This window comes from Brienomyrus brachyistius, chromosome 11 (genome assembly GCF_023856365.1).
Source record: "Brienomyrus brachyistius isolate T26 chromosome 11, BBRACH_0.4, whole genome shotgun sequence".
Lineage (NCBI taxonomy): Eukaryota > Metazoa > Chordata > Actinopteri > Osteoglossiformes > Mormyridae > Brienomyrus > Brienomyrus brachyistius.
In genome coordinates, this window is record NC_064543.1 from 25,067,654 (window position 1) to 25,088,983 (window position 21,330).

A 21,330-nucleotide genomic window follows, 5' to 3' on the forward strand; every position below is an offset into this window, starting at 1 on the left:
ATTATTTGTACTCCATGTGGATTTTTTTCTTATAATGACAGAAGAATGAATCCATTTCCCTTTACCTCTGCAATTTAACCTACATTATTGAAGTATATCGCAAATGAGGCAGGCTGGGGGCTGTGGGAAGCAGGGGAAGTTAAATGACTAATTCTTTTATAATAACCTGCAAAATTTTATGGAAAGCGATGAACAGTTTCACGTGTGTGCCATTTTGTCTTGCAGATTAAATAAAATTCCAATTCAAGCAGCGACAATGAAATTAAATAACAATATGAGACCAAAGATGCCTCAGACCATTTGTATGTTTTAAGGCGGAGGAACGGTAAGGCCTATTAGTTTTGACCGTCACATAATATAACTTTTGATTACTTTAATCTTCAGGAAATAAAATTCAGTTTATTCAATTATTATGAATCCATCCATCATCCTGCCCATTTTCAATGACGTAGCTATATATATATATATATATATATATATATATATATATATATATATATATATATATATATATATATATATATATATGCATGCTATTTTGAGTTGTTTGCAGGGCACGGACGTTAAGCCATACGTTATCAGATAATTCTTCATATTAATCTTTGGCCATGATGCAGAACTTCAAGCACTTCTCATGGGTTTAGCGGAGTCATTTTCCCTCAAAATAGTCTAAAGGTAGAGTTTTACAATACTTAGTATTGCGTTTGCTATTTCCTAGTATTGTTTCATTTATAGAACTGTCTCCTGTACGACATTGTAGTCTATTGACTTCGCGATTTCCTATTTTACATCCTCCCGTACATAAATTATTTTATTTTTGTCTGATAAGGAATACCCCTGCTTAAGCCACGGACACTGAAGGGTCTAAATTCCGAGAGTCACAAGTAATATTTTGTGCCAGGCGAGGGCATTATTTTCACATTTCAGTTTAACATTTAGCATTTTGCTTTATTTAGCAACTGAAATTACTGTAAGAAAGTAAGCCCCTAGTCACAGACGCACCACTTTCTTGTCAGTGCACTTTAAAGAAGCGCGTCTTTTCACGTGTTTTGGCATCTGTGGGCGATGATTGTGTTGAAGTGCTTTGAGGGCTGCCCCATGCTGCAGTAGGTGGCGTATGATGTAATTTCAAGGCAGATATAAATATCGTCCGTGAGCGAAAGGCGGCATGGCTGTGCTGTGCTAGTATAGGCGAACAACAGTTCTCAACTTCTCCTACTTGAGATCAAGTCAGAATAAACTTCCTGGGAAGCGAAAATCATATATAAACTAGTCCATGCAGCGTCAACGGGGAAGTCGCAGCTTCGACTTGAAGTGAGCGTCTGCATTTCCCCTTCATTCTTGTCTTTTTTGTCATCGACCTAAGAATACGGCGTACGCAGAAGGAGGTATTTTTAGTTCATTTGACTCCTTCGAAACACGTGTGCCCATTTTGATCAGGATGACCGTTCAATCCGCCTTGTTGCCAATATTGGTCTTTGGACTGGTGTCTAGCTTGGTGCGCTGTGCTTCCTTTTCTGGTAGGCAGAATGGCACCCTAGAGCGACACTGGGAGACTCTCTACTCGCGCTCCTTGGCTCGGATCCCCGGGGAAAAAAGAGAGATCAGCCGGGACAGTGACTATCTCATGGGCATCAAACGGCTACGACGTCTCTACTGTAACGTTGGCATTGGATTCCATATCCAGGTCTTACCAGACGGGAAGATAACTGGAGTACATAACGAGAATCGACACAGTAAGTTTTAATATCATTTTATTTCATTTGGGTGGAAAAAAATATGTTTACTTCTGCGCTAAGTGCGATTGGTACGCTTTGTGAAACAACTGTCATTTCATTCATATTTGAGTCTCTTAAATGCGATTCACGAATTGCAGCAGGCCTGCAAGTCTCCGTATATTATTGACAGTGTATGCTCCTGAATTATGTATATAACTTCATGAACAGAGTGGCATTTAATGAATCGTGGTGTACAAGTAAAACGATATGCATTGCGATGTACTCAGCCTACACTGACACATCAGCTATTACAACGCAATGAAGAATATGAAGGGGATCCATAATTCTGTTATGTAATTGAGGTAGTCTGGGTAAATAAAAAAATCAAATTAAAAGCTGGAATTTTGATATATGTGTTACTACTTTTCAGTGATTCAAGAAGAAGCGATTCAACTGCAGGACACTGCATGTAACTTTAAAGAACTTGTGTGCCGCCTTGAACATTAAGTCCTAATCATGCGCTTGCTTGCACAAATTGCACGACTTCTTTCAAGACTAAAAAAATGCTTCGAGCAATATTTTCTACTGTCAAAAAAATCAGGTGTTCAGGTGTTAAGCATCTGGCGGCTCTGGAATAAGAGGGCCCTGACTGATTCACTCATTCCGTGAAATCATTGTATGTATTGGTGTAATTCAAGCAAGTGCTGTTTGTGGTTACATATTTGTTTTTTTAGTAGCCTAAAGCAATAGATTTTAGAACTGGAAACTTCCCGTCGATACCTTAGTGAACCCAAAGTGTTGGTAAGAAGTCAGCAGCATCTGCTGTGGAGGTTAGCCACTTGGTCTCACATAGCTTCTTGATGTACTTTCCAGACCAAGGTATCTTGAATGACATTGACAGACATAAAGAATAATACACTCAAGTCATGTAGTCGAACAGGACTTTTTAAGCAGATTTGAAAAATGCTTATGTCACTCAAAGACACCAGAAGGGCTTATTCATTAGTTGAAGACTGTTTGGTGATTATCACGTAAGAAGTATACTTAACATTGTTTTAACATTTGGGTGTTTTAGCTAAACACGTCTACTTCTGACTGCATCCGATAAGTTACGGTTACAATTGCTTAATTGGGTTGTGCTGCTATTAGTCACAGAACGTCACTATTTGGTTAATCTAAATAAAAATACAGACCCTTTATTTAAAAAAAAAAAAAAAAGCTCGAACGGGATGCATGAAAGCAAATTTGAGGCAAGTTGAATGGACATCCCACTGCTACCATTGTCATGCTATCCTTTACTCGCACAGTTGGCCAAACATATCAAGGTTACCGGTATGCCTTTGGGAAAATGACGCCTTTCCATGGCGGAAAGTGCAATTTCCCCTGCGGACTACGGTCAAGTGCCTTGAAAATAAACCTTTCCGCCAGTTCCCAAATACATTAATCAATCAGGCTACACAAAACTATATCTTAAGCAAGTGCGGAAACAACATCTGCCCGATTCAGAAGAAGATTAGAAATAAACATGGCCATTTATTTTCTTTGTTGTTCATTTCAGGTCTCCTCGAAATATCCCCAGTGGAAAGAGGCGTTGTGACTCTCTTCGGCGTGCGGAGTGGGCTATTCGTGGCCATGAGCGGCAAGGGGAAGCTGTACGGATCCGTAAGTGCAGGACCTGATTCACGGGTGATTTCCACCAGTATAGATGCTCTTATCAGGGACCGATGACATATCCGCCTGTAGCAAAGCGACACCGTGTCTCCGACCCGCCTCTCCGCGCCACATTGTTGAGGACAGTCGCGGCGTGTTTGCAATGTGCCGGATAAGTGAGGAGCGCAGTAGATCATGCAGGACTCACACATACCATTCCTGCCATTGCCGGGCACCAGATGCCCGAACTCTCCTAAATGTAAAGCTGGACGGTCTAAGAAAGACCACCCGCAATATTATTTGCCGTATTACAAAGTGGGCTCCTTCACATTTTGGTGTGGTTCCCATGGTTACTTAAATGATAAAAAATGATGAAAAATTTGTATCATATATTAGGTGGGTGATTCCACGATTATTAAATCCACCGTGCACCGAATGACCTCCCCGGCGCCTCCCGCCGCACTAAAATCTTGCAGGAAGACACCCGATACCAATAGTTATAGGTATACAGCAATGAGGGGGGGAATCCACTTTTCAACTCTTACGTGCCAAACAGCATCTATACTGCTGTGTGCAGTGTTGTTAATACAACCTGAATTTACCCTATCTTGTCAGGATATGAACTGCAATACAAAGAACAGGCCGAACTTCAAACAGCATGATTTAAAAAATGATCGCGTATTTCTTGTGTCTTCCTTTTCAGAGCCATTTCAACGACGAGTGCAAGTTTAAAGAAAAGCTCCTGCCAAATAATTACAATGCCTACGAATCGACGGCGTACCCAGGAATGTACATAGGACTTAGCAAAAGCGGCAAGACGAGAAAAGGAAACAGAGTTTCTCCGGCAATGACAGTAACCCACTTTTTGCCAAGAATATGAGTCAGTTGTCACTTTACCTCACTGAGTGGAGAAAGAATAAGGGACTCAAAACAATGCACTTTCATGTTGAATTTTATGCAATATTAGGCGCGTCATATTTAAATGAATTATTTAAGTATGTATATTTTGTGGAAGACGTATATTTATAATTATGGATAATTTTATATTTCATGGAAACTGGTCAGCCAGAAGAGCGGCAAACGTAAAAAAACACTATTTAACTAATGTTGCCTTTTTAACATATCGATACATGTGCTGCTATAAAGTGCTTGGAAAAGTGAAATTCCTATATTGTTAAATTAGTTTTGCACTGTTTATAAATATTAGCCTTCATGTTTGGACAACATGCCCCAGTTTTTATTCAGCAATTTTGGCTTTTGTAAATTTCAATTATACAATATGCTTTTAAATTCTAAGGTAGCGCTGTAAGGTAGCGCTGTATATTCCTTGGAAGAATTTTTCAAATAACATGGAATTTGTTGTGTCATGGGAAGAAGCGTATGACTGAATTAGCTAGTTAGAACCGCAGAAGCCCTAATTGTAGTTTTTTTCTATTTTTTCCGAAAGAAATTTATCTTACTTGTTTACTGTAATTTGTTGATCAGTCTGCACCATATATACAAGTGTGAAGTAGCGTTGCAAGCCGAAGCAACTGTAGAATGTCTGACCGCCTTTGTGCGTGTTGGTATCTAATTGAAACCGTATCGGCTTACTTCTGGTGACAGAAAGTGCGGTGTCGAAGTCTAACCCTCAAATCTGTTTTTAGCTCTGACAGGGCTCGAACTTTGAACTTCTCTGCAGTCAATCTTTGTCAGATGTATAAGGTCCTAGACAGAGAGGGGGATGTTCCTAACATTACAGAAACTAAGCATTCTGAAGTTGAAGTGCAAACTCTGCCTGACTTTTGCCGTTCGGTATTGTTCTCTCGTGTTCACTTTTGAAAACTCATCTTCTTGCAGAAAGTGTAAGTTACTGTGAAGTATAGAAATAGTTTTTTTTTTTTACCTCACTAGGCTGCAAAAACTGAGCAAAGGTTCAGTGTGGTTATTCTTATGTATAGCTAGGAGAAATAGCAAATAGAGAATTGTGTTTAGCTGTCATGGATGCTAGCCCTGCAGACCGCCCAGTGCTCCACTGGAAGGCCCCCCTGCCCTTTCCATTTTCCACGCCCTGATTGACTGTCTTTTTCTACCTCAGGTAATTGATTATCACCAGCCAACGTGCAAAATATTTCAGGGAGGCCTCTCTGGCTGCTTCAGCCACCTGCTGGTTTGCGTTCTGTTCTTCCTAGTGGCTGATCTTACGCCTCTGCCCTTCTATATGCAGAAAACCGGACAGCCATGGGGTCCGAGTTCAGCCTTGTCACGTTTGTGCTATCTTTACCCTGTGATTTACTTTTAGTATGGAGAATCATGATGAAAATATCTGCAGACAGCTGTGAGAGACTCCACTATATGGCCAGCCAGTAACCCTATATTTTCCTTTATACATTTTGTAAATATAACTCATGTTAACTGATGGAACAGAGGCAGACTATATTAAAGAATGAGGCTGAGCAATTTGGATAACAAAGGTTAACTTAAGACACCAGTTTTCCAGGACAAAAGAAGATGACACAGGTTTCCCTCAAGTAAGCCAGGACACGTCTGCATGCTAATTTGCAAATTCTGAGAGATGTGAAGCTCTGATATAACATTCCTTACCTTACCAGTATTCAGGTGTACAAATCTGTGCTCAGAGTGGAGGGTGGCCAGCCAAGGTGCCAGGTGTCATGGCCTCACCCTTTCTGCCTAATCTTTGAGCACAACTACAAAGCCACTTACATATCCCTGCAAAGCGTTTTTCCTTGGTAATTATTAACTCTGTCATCCTGTGCCTCTTTTTTGTATTGTAAGTTATGTCCTTCCCTCACCTGGATGCATAAACCCAGATTTACACCAGGACCAGGGATCCCAAATAGCTGAAACAAAATATTAATCCTCTGTTAGGAGCAAAAAAATAATGTTATTTTGGAACACAAACGTAATATTCACCAAAACTCGGTATCTCCTGTAATATAAGCAATTTAAACTACTTGTGGGTCTGATTTTTTAAAATGCTGTTTATTCATGACAGAACAATAATATGTTAAATTGATTAATCATGTAACCTAAAATTTAAAGCATGACTGGTTATACCTTAAGTCGAAATTTGCTCTCCTGGCTGTTTCTGCATTCATGTGAAACAATGCAATGTACAAAGTATAATGACGGAATGAATCCCTGAGGTCATGTTATGCGTTTCCCACTTACCAGAATGTGTCTGTAGTTTTATACAGCTCCCATTACATATTGTGGTGTATGTGCTATGCACATCATTAAAACGTAATTTAAAGGAAGTTAATAAACTCTGTTCTGCAAAACTATACCCCACGCTTTTCTGAATGTTTCTGTCACATACAGAAAACCGCTGCACCGGCTCTTTCATTGTTCATTTTGCAGGACCTAGTCACAGACCTGCATCATCACAATGCAAAATATAACCAAGTACATTAGGAAAAACATGAACTGGTAGGTGTAATGTCAGATATACTATTCATGTGTTCAGGAAGGTATGAACTTTATTTATTCCATTGAGTCTCACAGCAGATTAACGCATCTGGATGCTTGTATACCAAATGCAGGGGCACTGTGAGGATGTACTGATTATGAGCACCTCTAATCTCTAACTGCTTTTGCTATGTATTAACATGGCCCTTAAAACAAAGGATGGCAACCCATCCAAAGGCATTATAAAAACACAACTGCAAATCTCTTCACTGAATTGGCCATGTCAAGAAGAGAATACCTGGTTACATGAGGGCCTGGCTGAGGCTGTGGACGGAGCACTGGAAACTGACAGACTGAGATCTTATAGGAGGAAGTGGAAGGCATCCCTGTTTCAGCAGTTTGCAGGGTTGACACCACGCTGCCCTAAACTGTCACTCCACCTCCCTTCAGAATCCCAGCAAGTTCTGCTTGATTAGAACATCTGAAAAGCAACGGAGGTATCATTGTCTTAACGGTGTTTGACCTTTTGTTTGTTGTCTTGTCTTGGTACAAAGGAGATGAACAGGATGTAGGACATTTAAAACTGATTAATTACAACAAGTCAACAAAGAAAGACATAATTTAAGTCAAAGCAACAAACATGCCACACATAGTTCCCGTAGAGTCTACTGCATGATTCTTGTTAATCTTTTTCTTTGCCTTTGTGCATGTGTTACTTGTTTATTTTGGAGGATTTGTAGGGTTGTTTTACTCACAGAACTTTGCCAAAACACACATGTGGTTTATGTTGCGTGTGTACATATATGGGTAAGTGTGTGTGTGTGTGTGTGTCTGTCTGTCTATACACACACACACACACACACACACACAAACCCATAAAAACACACTCATTCTGTCCGATTGTATTCTCTGTCTTCGTCTGACAGTCTACCTCAAAGGAAACCTAATTTCACTGAAAGTCCTCTGACAACTAAATAAACATTTATCCATCTCTCTGGTTTGAAGTCCCCATTAAAAAGAGGTTGGCATTCTGTATATTGCAGAGCAGGCCTTTCAAGTGCTGAAATATACAAAGACTTCACAAGGCTGCAGACAGGCCAGGAAATCGACACCAATGTGTTTGCTAACAAAAAGTGGATTGGCAGTAATTGGCTGGGGCTCACCAAAGTGAAGAGCAAGTAAAGTGCCTGGCAGGGCCAGGCGTGGACTTTCTCACTTGATGTGGCCCTTTGCAGCGTCGGGGCCAACACATTCGCCTGATGGGAGCAGAGGCCCCGCCCACACCTTTCGTCGACAGATGCACCAGTACGTGCGAATGTCTGTTTGAACGCGGCCGCCTAGAAAAGGCCACCCAATTCCACCCTGGGGCACTTGTTTGGGAAGGGGGGGGGGGGGGGGGGGCAGAGTCTCAGCTTTTAAAATTTCATCATAATATAAAATATATAACATTTAAATGAAAAGCAATTTACTTGTCAGTGGATTATTCCACAGCACCACCTGTAAACATAGGTACAGATGTTTCATGTTAAATATTGCGGGGCCCAAACTAATAATTATGAAATGTGAGGGGCACACATCTCTCTCAGATTTAATGATGGCGACGCTCATGATGCACATGATAAGAAGGTTGCAGGTTCAAATCCCGTGGTTAGCAGAATGAGTTCACTATTAGCAAGAGTCTTAACAGTAGGAGATAACTAACCCTCATTTCTCAATTGTATGTTGCTTATGGTAATTAAACTGACTGAGAACCAGCAGGCTGGGGCTCACCTAGCTATTCCATGTGATGGCTCAACAGGTTAATGATGGAAACAGGCACATAAGCAATGATGTGGCCCACTGTAATGTACGATGTAGTGTGAGCAGAAAGGGTGCTGTGCATTATTTAATTTAAATGTAGGGGCCAAGCATGAAAATACATCCAAAGTAAACTGTGTTTGGACCAGGAAATGTGCCTTTGAGGATCAAACCTGATTGGTTTAACCCACTTTTCTTTGGTTAGTTTCAGCTGAGTTAAACTGGGCAGTAACCCTAACTCTCCCTGTCTCCATCATGACTTTAAAGCCTAATTTTCTCCATTACTACTTGTTTATGTGTGACTTTAAAAGGTACAAATCACAACAAATGATGTATCGCAAACATAACATGCATGCACAAAACCCTAAAATTCATTTAGATGTTTAGCTCACAATGATGAGCAAAATTTAAAAAATGTAAAAAAATAATGTAAATTTAATCTATTACACCTTTTATTTGCCATGTGGTGGTAAATTTTTGTAACAATAAGCTGAATTAGATGCTCATTAGCTCACGTTCAATTTTTTCAATTCAATTGAATTTTATTTATATAGCACTTTTAACAACAATCAATGTCACAAAGCACTTTACATTTAACCGGCCCAAACCCCCAACAAGCAAGCCTGAGGCGACAGTGGCAAGGAAAAACTCCCTCCAGCAGTAAGAAACCTTAAGAGGAACCTAGACTCGGAAGGGGCTCCATCCTCCTCCTCTCACATGCTCACTAGTTAGTTTATTTGTTTATGCCAGTGTTTCCCAATTCGGTCCACAGGGACCCACTGACTGTTCATGTTTTTTCTCCATCCCTGGTAGGGAGCAAAAATGTGGGCTGTCTGGTGAGGAGCCTAGATGGACCAAAAACATAGACTGTCTGTGGGTCCCCACGACCAGGTTGAGAAACACTGGTTTACACCAGTGTACTGCTTTTCTCCCTAGTCATTCAATCCCCATTTAATGTGGACTTCAGCTCATCATGTTGATTTTGCTGGTCCATAGCAAAACAGCGATTTGTTTGTTGTTTCATATGTAGGCTTTGTTTCTGTTTTTTTTCATCCATTCTTTCATCTTGTATTTTGCACTGGTGTTACTGAGAAGGTCAGCTTCTTTCCTACCTTCCTCGCATCTTTCTGACTTTGAGTCACTTCCCATGTAATCCCAAGGATGCAAAGGAGAGGAATAAGAAGGATCAGCGCCTGTCAGTGTCATTGTGGCCAACGCCTCCAGCTATCTATCAGCTGACTCCGTGTCCTCAGCCCTGCCTTGTCACCCCCCTCAGGCGCAACAAGCGTCCCGATGCCCAGAGCCCCTTTTTCACAATTGCACAATGCTGGTCTTAATTTCCTTTTACCTGGGCTGTTATATAAGCTTGTGTCCAGTTCGGTATGTGTGGAAATCTTTATGATCTTGTTGCTTATAAAGTGAGCAGCCTGCAGGTGATGCAGAGAGATGCCACTCCTATTTCTAAATGAATGCTTCATGTTTTGCGATTTCAATTCTGTTAAACTGGATAGTTTACTTGAATTATTAATAGTTAAATCTTTCATTCCTTCATCATAGAAGGGAAAAACTGGATTCAGCTTGTTGTTACAGCAGGCGTCTATAGCGGGGAAGTGACGGTGCAAACCTCTCAGTTTTGGAAGGACAGCCTTCATCCGAGGGCTAGGCTGCTGTTTTGACTGCCCCAAGGCTCTTATCGAGTTGCTTCCCATAATGTAAAGGAAAACACTCTGCAGATGGGTGCTTCTCTTCAAGGCCACATGGCCACCCATTAAATACAAATGTGGAGCTGAATCCCGCAGTGCTCTTACATAATAGCTATGTCACACTTTTTAGGGTTAAACATCTATATACCAAACATGACGCAAACCCATAACCACATGTTAGTGCCACTGCTGATTCCCCTCATAGCTCAGACACCACGCTGATGTGTTCAAAATGGCCAGCTTTTATTTAAGCAAAACCATCCTCCATGGTATCTATGCCCCTCACACCAAAGAGGAAATGCTCACCATGACACAAGGAATGAGAGAGAAGATAGAGGAGGAGGAGAGGAGTGGAGGGACAGGGCTGTCCGAGGCTGAGCAGCGTGTCAGCTGGGAATCGCTCTCCGGCATGGAACACCCACCCCGGCCTGGACTATAGGGCTGAGTAAAGGAACTCATCACTTCTACAGACCCCCCCCCCCACCCCCCTTCTCGTGGCGGCGAGGCATTCTTGAGCAAGCGTGCCATCCTGTCCAAGCTCACAGGTGCCTCCATGCGTGTGGATGCCTGCAGGATCTTCAGCCAGGAGGCCACAGTTTGGCTCAGCTCTGTACCAGCAGCACGACAGGTCTGGACCTGAACTTCAGGCTGGGGGGGGGAGGGGGTCGAGGAACCAAGGGGTGTATTTATATGGGGTGTTTGTAGCCCGGCTCCTTTGTAGAGCCAGCTGTGTGGTGTCTGTTTGGGACAACAGAGGGAGCCTCCAGATGTTGAGCTATAATGATGCGGCACATCAAAAGCAGCAAGGTGTCCCTACCACCAGCGAGACCATGTTCCATGCTGCGTATTTGAAAAGGGGAAATGATGTAAACTTAAAGTGTGATCAGAGACAAGGGTCTGGTGTTTAAAGTCTATGTAGCCTGTGAGAAATAAATTGGTCACTTTCTGCATCTTCCTCAGAACAAGCTCAGTATAACATTTGCCACTGGGATACTCAAACCTGATTGCTAATGTTCCTTTTTGCGACAGCGGTCATTTAGAAGTCTCAGCAAGTGTCTGTAGAATTCAGCGTCCAATCATAAACCCACACAGAGATACAGTTATGCTTTCTGGAGCCATTTTATTGGTTGGCAACTGAACCGTCATGTCATGAATCAGACGAAAGACCTCGCATCAGCTTTATTTGTCCAAATGTAGTTGGTACGTTTTAGGATCAAAAAACTATTTAGTTAATCACTGAAAGTGCCTAAAACTGGGGTCCACCTGGGGAGAGGGGGTGGGCAACAATGAAACCAACAGCAAAGTTATGAGGCAGAGCAGGGTTGGGTGACATTTCAGCCTGAATCAAAGACTAAACTCACCAATGCAAGTACCCCCTGTCTGATATAACAACATGTTATTTTAACAGCTAATCATCAGCTAACATGTAACTATCGATATTACAACCACTATAATAACACCATCATTACGTTATAGAACCGATTTAATATAACAGGAGCATGTTTTAGATGGTAAATGCCATATATTTAAATTCTTGCCAATGTTTACTTTCACCAGCTTTGAAGTGTGGCTTTTAAGCTCTTGTTGTGGTAATAATAACAGGCAAAAATGTTTAGTTCTTTGCTAACCATGAGATTGCATATGGTGTCCAAAATTGACTTTTTAATTCAATATTTACATGCTTTATGATATAATGGGAAGCTGGGCATCTTGTCAAGTTTGGCCTTTGTTAAATGTCAGACTGGATTAATGCTTGTCCTAATCTCAGGAGTCTCTGTTCTTTCTCAACCTAAACTGTAACTGAGGTTCGCTGTACGCTTCGAGCCAGCCAAGAAAAGAAAGAAAATAAACCTGTCATACAGAAATTTGGTGGATTGTGAAATCAGGTTAAACTAATTCACCTTGTGTAGCGCATTCAGCTTAATTATTAAGGGCCTAAATTCACAACATAAAGAAACAATGGCAGGTTATGAACTGTTAATATACCTCAGACTGTTTATTTACCTGAATTGCTAATTGATAATGTAATGTGAATGTAAGTTAACTGTCCATCACCTCTTTGGATAAAGACAGAAAAAATCCCGTCAAACATGGCACTTAGCATGAAGGCCTAGGAGGCTGGAAACGCCTCTTTTTGGCTGATCACCTTCGGCACTTGCTGGAGAATCTGTGGCTGGTAACTTCGCAGGGGCGAAAATGAGACTTCTGTTCTTGAAAGGTCAGCCACTTTTCCGTTGCATTCCTCCTGCATGTTTTCAGACCAGACGCTCCAAGTCATCAAACGTTTCCATTATTCTTCACTGGCAGTCACACGCCAACCTAGGGGGCCAGCACTGGGCATGCTCAGAGGAAGCGGGAACATTAGAGCTGAATTAGGCTGACCAGGGTGCGTCGCTGACTGCCAGAATGGCCCTGGAAGGCAGTTGTTCTTCATTGCTATGCTGCTGAAGTGCTGAGCTATGAACAAAATTCTATCAAATGAACATAAGTGTATCACAAGGAGTATCAATATTGAGCTAAAATACTGAGATGTAATCACAACTTTTCCTGTAGTATAAATAATGAATAAGGAAGTCTTAGTGCTTGGGATTCACTGAAACCAAGGGCAGGATGTGCAAACAGAATTCTGTGTGAAGGTCAGTATACTTCTTATAGGCACTGCACCTGCTATCGGCTGTTTGGCCAAGCGGGACAAAGGGCTTGGAGGCTGGTGTCTGGGGGCATTTGCTCCTCTGGAGGAGGGAGGTGCTCACTGGTGGCCCACACCTGATGCTGCAAATCCTTGGCTTGGTGCATCATTCATTACCCATGAGGATAGCTTGAGAAGGTGCATCCTGTTATTGGGCAGTGCCTTGATCTCACAGAGCATGGTAGAATTAGATTGTGCAGTGACAGGGCGTCATGTCAGCCAAGCAGAAATCCTCATCACTGTTGCTTATCAGGATGGACTGACAATTTACAGAGTTTTGGATCTATGCTAATGGTTTACATACAATCAAATTAAGGGAAATTTATCTGTCATGAGTCAAAAGAGACAGGGACTGGACCAGACGACCAACTGGACAGACAGGGGACAACTCGGGGCTGGAGGACACCAGATGGAACACACCAGGGCAGACACCAATAGATCAGGACAAGGCAGGGCCAGACACTAGACAGGCACAAGCACTGGACCAACCATGAGACAGACAAAGACAGGGTGGACAGGTGCAGGGACAAACAGAATGGGTACAGACATGGACAAGGGTAACGTGGAACGTAAGGCACAAATTGGAGCAATAACTGAAAGGAGGCAGGAGGGAACAGGACTGAGCTAGGGGTTCCTCTGGACCCCAAGCAGAAGGGAATTAATCACAGGACACAACCCTCTGGGACTCAATAGGCCAGCAGGACTATATTGGGCCCAAGGGGATAGCAGGGCTGGAGCCAAGAGATGATACTGGGACTGTAGGGCAGGGGAAAGGGGGTAACGTCTGGGCTACAGGGCTGGGGGGCACTGAGGAGACCACAAGGCAAGGACCCAAGGGAAAAGGGCAAGAATAGGGAAGGGGGCAGGAACAGAAATGGCCCAAGGGACCTTCTGGGCAGGAGGGTCCGGAGGGGCTGGCACATAGGCCAGCAGGGCTGCGGAGGTGGTGGCCACCACAGTCAAAGAGCGGACAGCAGGGAACTCTGCAGGCGTACAATGCAAAGTTAGGATGTCGAGTGGTGAGCAGAGTTGGAGGTGGGTGGAGCTCAATGGCCACTTCCAGGAAGAAGAGGAGCAGGGCACTTGCAGAGGGGCAGAGGCTTCACTGAGGCCAGCGCTTGAGGCTGAGTGGCAAAGGCTTTACCTGGGCTGGGTGCTGGGCTGGCAGCAGCTGGTAGGGCAGGTGCCAATGACAGCAGGCCAGGCTTAGTGGGCATTTCTGGAAATGGGTGACGCTCCAACCACTCAGGGGACAGGCAGAGTTCAGACACCTTGGAAGATGGGCAGAGCACAGCTGCGGATCTCTGGAGTCAGGTGGTGCTCAGTCACCTCTGGACATGGGCTGGGAACTGTAGCAAACAGGTGGGGCTCAGCTGGGATCGTGGCGGGACGTCAGGGATCTCACCAGGAACAGGAAAAGGAGGAGCCGCGTCTTCTGGGCAGGGTGAAGTGGCGTCTCCTGGGCCAGGCGCTGGGGAACTTTCTTACTTCCACCGCTTTTTCTTCCAGTGCCTTGCTAGGCAGGAAGAGCTGCAGAGTTGTAAGCGCCCAACAGAAACCTCAGCGGCTGACTGCAGGAACACAGCGGCACCACTTCCTCAGGCACCACAGGAGAGAGGCGAGACTCAGACACCTCACACTGTAGCTCAATCAGCAGACACACAGATCTCTACCACCTCTTAGGGGTCTGAGCCGGGCTTGAGCATGGAGAGCCTTTCAGTCACTGACTGGAAGAGACCTGTGAGTTCAGGGATCCTCTACACCACTGAGTTCCCCCTCAGCTTCAGGGTGAGGTCAAAGAGGGTGAAGAAATGCTCTGCCTGAAGAGAGAGCACTTTCCAGCGACTTTGCAGCCCCCTGAGTCTCCGGAGCACTCAGGGTATCAAGTCTGCTGGATAAATAGATTCATGTAAGGAGCAGCAGGGGTGCAGACTGCCAGGATTGTTGGGGGTCCAGTCATTCTGTCACAAGCCAAAAACAACAGAGGCAGGAGCAGACATAAGGACAAACAATAAGGGGTTTATTAGGACAACTGAACTAGGGAGCACAGGACTGGAAGACACTCATATATACCACTGATGAGGAGCAAATCTGAGGCATCTGGGCTGAAATGAGAGGTAAGACAAATTAGTAACACTGAGGAAAGAACTTGGGAGTAGGAAGGCAAGGCGTGACATTTTCTGATATATCTACCCGGATGGAGTGGTGGAAATGAAGTGAATCTGCATGTAGTGAAAGGTCATGTGATTATATTGCAATGATGATAATATCAGATGAAATGAACAGTAAGACTGGCAGGACTGGTCCTCTCCCCTCTGAGCCGCCATACACGCACACGATGGTCATCCGCGGTAATGCAGAACCGAGATTCATCGCTGAACATGGTGCTATGTCACTCGTCATCAGTCCATGCCTCCCGGTTATGGCACTGCTCCAAACGCAGCCACCCCTGCGCTGGTGTTAACGGCAGCCTATGCATGGGACGGTGAACCCGTGGCTGATGCCAGTCGTCGAGACACGGTGCAGGATGATACAGGGTGTTATAGAGAGTCCAATACCTGTATCCGGGCGGCACGCGCAGATGTCACGGGGTTCTGTAATGCTTGGTGCGCAGTACATCGGTCCTCCCTTAGTGTGGTCTGTCTTGGGCGACCGGAACCTTCATGACATATGTGGCTGCCCTCACGTGCCCATTGGTTCCAACATCAGGCGACTTTGGTATGATGTCACATCTACATGCCGGGCAATTGCATGATACGACCACCTGGCCTCATGTAAACCCACAATGCGACCCCCATCAAACTCCATCAGGTGCTGGTAATGCTAATGCATCTACGAGGCATCCTCTGTGTCTGGTGGCTAAACGTGCCAGTTCCTTGCAAATCTCATCATTACCCATCGCTGGCCTGCCCAAGTACCAAATTACATCCAAATCAGACCATTACTTCTGGGTGCTTAACGTTTTTTTGACAGTGAGTATACATAACAAAAATCCTAGCACTCCAGGATAAAACTCCAGGCATATTATAATCACCAAAAAAACAAAAAGTGCAGTATATACACAATTTTCCACAATAAATATAAATCTATAAAAAGGATAAAATGAAATGAAAATGAGAGACGGATTTTGAAGACATGACCCTGTTCTGACACCCTACTTCGGTGCAGGACAATGGCCATATTACCTTCTCCTCATCTACTACTTCCTACAGGTTGAGGACAGAGGCCTTAAATAAAATCCTGTCCCTGAGATGAACAGATGGAAGTTCATCCATGTGCTGCAGAGCGCGATGGGGATCGGCCTGTAGGGAGCACATCTTTTCACTAGAGGGCAGTGTTGGAAATGAGATGCATTTATAGAGCCTGCAGGGGCTCAGCCTGTTGTGGTTTGGATTCACAGGAGACGAGTCCCTCAGGATCATGTGCTGACATGTTGCTTCATGAATGCCAATTACATGAATTACAGCCTGTGCCTTAAATGCTGCTCAGCACTGTACTACCCTCATGTAACAAGGCACAAAAGGATTGAACCGCAGATTACGAGCGTGGAAAAACACAGGGGAAAAAGAGCAAGTCTGCCAAGGAGAAAACAAAAATCGTGCAGCCTGAAAACATTCAAGAAGTCAAAGCTTTGCTTCAACCATAGAGAGGAGAAATTAGTATATAGTATGTGTAAATACAGTAAACGATTTTGCAGCTTATGTTCCAGAAGAACTATGTGGAGCCGCTGTTATACTTGAGTCATCACACATTGCTTTAGTCACTATATCGTGTGCATTTGTAAAAGCACTCGAGCTGAAAGGGGCTTTGAAAGTTTGTCTTCCAGTTCGTCCCAAACGTATTTGATTGTGTTGAGCAGGGGGCTCTTTGCCGCTTGCTCTATGGTGCTGTACACACACACTGAATTTATTAGATTTTCCTCAATTAAAGACACTAAAAAGATAACCTGCCTTTCAGAAAAGAAAAGAAGAGCAAATATATGAATGGAAAATGTGGATGTTTTTCTAAATATTTGAGAGCTGCACTCTCAGCTGATCTCAGCTGACCTCAAGGCAAGAAATCAAAACCACTGTAGCCAAGTTCGGGAAAAATGTGGGAAGCAGCTGAAATTTTCAATGCCCCGCTTTGATAGGAGGACGCACATGTCGCTGTGTCAGCAATGGGGCCGGCTGCAGTGCCTGTAGGCACTGTGCTACCTTGCGACAGTGATCACACATGCATTCCCTGACTCACTGCGCCATCTGCTGCCAAGGATGAAATACTGCGGTTTAATATATTGGACTTGTCGTGATTCCATATTATATAAGTGAGGTACATTTTTCCTAGGCTTTCCAACAGCGGGTCAGCACAAAGAAGACCCCTGCTGGACATCATACAGCTCTGGGCAGGTTTAGTTGTCCTGCGTTCAATGGCAGAATGTTCAAAAGGGTCGACTCTGTTGTGTCTCCGCTATGGAGTCTCACTCACAAAGTTTGTCTGTTTCAGTCTGTGTCTTTTTTTTTAAATGAGGAATTCCAGAGTGGCCTTTAAAGTCACACAGTCATGTTATAAATAGCATGGCACTTAAACAAAAGCCATTGATTGAAATGATATTCTTTTCCCTGTTGTAGAGGTGAGAAGTCTTTCGTTTTCGGGCTCAGAGCTCAGGGTCGGTCATCTGCCCAGTGTCCCCACACCATTATTTTCAGAGTTAAAGGCTTTGCTTAAGGGTCAAACAGTACTGTCACTACTTTGCTGACCAGGAGATTGAAAGCTGCGACGTCCCGCACACAGACTGTCCTGCATAGTCACACAGTGCCCCCCCACCCCAGGCTCCGCCATGGTAATGAATGATACTGCAGCCGTAGATCCAGCAGCACATTAACATGGTCAGAGCCCCCTTGACTATTTGAAAGCCCCCCCTGCTGTTTTCCACAGAGGTGTAGTTGGGGGGGGGAGGGTTAACATTTTATTAAACAAGGTTAGTTCAAGCCCATGTTTACTGGAGGTCCTTGTATTAAAGCACCCCAGCACATATCAAACTAACATTTCAGCACCCAAAGGTCCATAGACTTCTAGAGACAAAGCTTGGGATTCGTACAATAAATAGTGAAATACCCTCTAAATTTTTGCAAGCTTTTAACAAATTGCATTTAAATTCTAGAATCAGGAAGGTTAATTCTTTCAAATAAGGACATATCTTGCAAAAATAGCATAAAATATTGTATTCTTCACTACTGCACTTCAAAATTTATCTTCTGAACAGGTAATTTCATACAATTCATAGAGGAAACTAGAGCAAAAACAGAAAAATTCTTTTCTGTTAGAAACAGAAAACAACAATACCGAGTCACGGCAATGCATATGAACATATTAACCATTTCTCTGTTTAGATACATAACCCATTAGGGAGCGAATCATACTAAGCACATGAGTTTATTTGGACAAAGATCGCCACCCAGTGGCACATATAGGGAAGGAGAACGTATTGCAAATTGCAAGAAGGCCCAGCCCCGCCCAGTGTTCCCATCAAGGACAGCCTCAATGGGAGAACTCACTGCCAGAAAGGAGTGAAAGAATTTAAGTTAACGATATTACAGACGGTACCCAAATTAAATGTATATTCATTAAGAAGAAGACGTAACTGAGCTAACTAGCTAAGTCAGCGGTACCCAACTGTTTTCACAGTGAGAGTTACTTCTACGAAGACAATACTCTAGCGAGCTACCGATTTGCCGTGGTATAATTTAAACAATGAAATAAGGGATTATCCATTTATCATCTCGAGATCGACCTGGAAACACGCCCTGGTCAACAAGTCGATCCCGATCGACCAGGAGCTAGATCATTAAATCCATTATTCCATTACGAAATAGGAACGGCACGATTACAGCAAGTACAGGGGTACCCCCCGTATCCGTGGTTTCAGTTGTCCGCGGTATACCGCGGTCCGAAAAAAATGGTGATGCTAAAGAAGCCTTGTATGTTGTACACTATTAGTATAGTATTTTTGAGTCAAGAAGGGGAAGCTCTTTGCGTTCATGGCAGAGGACAGTCACCCTGGATTTTGCAGCGACCTTTGTGCTGTTCTAAATCATTCATTTGTAGGGTGTATGTGTATGTTTGTGGTAGCCCATTTAGATGTCTGTTGTGGTCGTAATAAAGTTTTAATGTGTTCCGTTGCTGATTCTTTCGGCTCTTTATATGCATTTTCTTTAATATGATGTTAATTCATTTGTAATTTGTAAAATTGATAATAAATTGGATGTACAGGCTGATTCGTTGATTTGATCTGATTTAAAAAAATTTTGATTGAGAAGTAGGCTGGAACTGTTTGATTAAATTATTTCTGGTCAATTTATTAACCAGTTTACCATGGTAACATTATATCATTACCATAATAATCTCATTTATGTAAGTCATGTAAGTCAGGTTACATGACAGAACGGAGTTTTGAATTGGCTTGCATTGTTCACTTACTTTAATATTGATTAATGATTTTGTTAATAGCGGAAATTTTTATTTATTTAGTAGAACACATAATTAACCAATTTGTTTGTATTAGGCTGATTAGATATAAAGGTTGGTTCAATAGCAGTGCTGTATAATGGTTGTACATCCTGTGCCTTTCATTTACTTGGTCTCTTATATAGGTAATTAAACTAATCATTCACAATGGAAGTGAGATATGATACAAGGTGATTTGCAAGGTCTGGTCGGAATGGTGCTTGGCTAAAAGTTGTGGAGGAAGAATACGTACCTAAAGCAATGAGATGGAATGAACCATTGTAAATTTAAATCATAAATAATTTGCTTATGACATTTAGTTTAATTGGCAGTAATGCTAATAAAAGAAAACAGTCGACAAATCATAAAACGACGGGCGAGGCTGGCATTGGGGCGGAGCTGGAATTGGGGCGGGGCTGACGTGGGCGGGGCTGGCCCGCTAGCAACCTGCAATGAGTGGGGAAAAAACGAGTGGTAGGTAATATATTATTGTTATGCGATGATTTCCTTTGCATATACAGATGTAGTCCAACTTCTACAGCTATATTTATTTCATACATTAAAGAACAGCAGCAATTCAACTGGGATTTAAATCTGTAATTATTATTTTACAAGCCTAATATAATATCCCCAATCCTTAGGCTACACGAAACTGTAACTCTAACTGTAAAAGTGTCTCCTTTTTGTTTCTTCACTGGCTCATCCAAGTTTATTACATTCATTTATTACATTATTACATTAAGTTTCGTTAAAAGTATTATTTTATAAAATGTATTAAAATATGTTCGCCCAACATCATGTGAGGTCCGCTTAAGTATAGTTCGTCTACTTTTCTGTTAGATAATTATTCAATAATAACACCTACGCCTATGAGCAATTCTTTTCACTTTTATAATTAGGCCTACTGTGTACCTTTTACGTTTTTTAAAAAATATTTTCTGCCTTTTCATTGTATTAATTCAATCTTATTTACTTATATTCAATTTTCAACATTAAATTATTGAAATAAGAAATTATTATTATTATTATTATTAGTTTACGTATTTCATTTTGAGCACACGGAGAAAGTAGAAAAGGCATTTTACTACACATGTATAAGGTATGTTTATATATAGCCATATTTGGACGGGATCATTTTTACCTGGGGACGCAATGTAATTTAAGCAATTACCAACGATGACCGTAATTTTAATCCAGTTCGAATCTGCTATGTCTCTAATTATTATAAGTCTACATAGTAAAAATTCAAGCGCAAATAGCCTTCTGTATTTCAGCAAACACGGACCTTTTTCGGTAATTGTAGCCCATTCCGAATTCTCATCTCGGCAATAAGGTCATATCTGTACAGTCGTGCCAGGTTTTTCTAAGACCGAAACAGCATTTATACGCAAAAAATGAAGCTTGAATAGGAGGCTGAGTTTTCTACATAAACTTCGGATAACGTCAAGGTTTTCAGCAGGTGCAGAGCATTACAACAATACTCGAATTTATAAGCTAATGTAGCCTATAGTTGGGAAGGAAAAGTTTTGTTTTTATTGTGTTTGATTAGTAATTTATGTTAATGGGACATGGCACGCAAAAATGAAAATTATGTTTGCTTTCTAGAAATTCAGCGGACGGGATTCGTTTTTTATCCTAATCTGGGCGAATTACACTCGTTTCTTATTCTGGCCGAATTGGTGTTAAATCCGAATATGGTTTACGTGACAACTAAAACTTGGTGTGACATCTGGTTACTCGGAATAGACATGTTCCGTACTTCTGCGTGTAGAGCAAAGGGTACAACCTATTTTTAATGCAGCATTTTTGAGAAAGGTGATATTAAAAAACCCAAAGGAGATACCATTAGTAGCATATGACGGATTAAAGGCATAATAAT

At 42.5% G+C, this 21,330-nt stretch overlaps 1 protein-coding gene across 1 annotated transcript; it reads left to right on the top strand.

Annotated features, from left to right (window-relative positions):
* The first annotated feature begins 1,191 nt into the window (after positions 1–1,191).
* On the top strand, positions 1,192–6,564 carry LOC125704268 (fibroblast growth factor 4B-like). The gene is made up of 3 exons (XM_048969703.1): positions 1,192–1,736; positions 3,277–3,380; positions 4,072–6,564. Exons 1-3 carry the CDS (start codon positions 1,442–1,444, stop codon positions 4,246–4,248), a joined length of 576 nt encoding a protein of 191 aa, XP_048825660.1. The 5' UTR covers positions 1,192–1,441; the 3' UTR covers positions 4,249–6,564.
* The last annotated feature ends 14,766 nt before the right edge of the window (positions 6,565–21,330 follow it).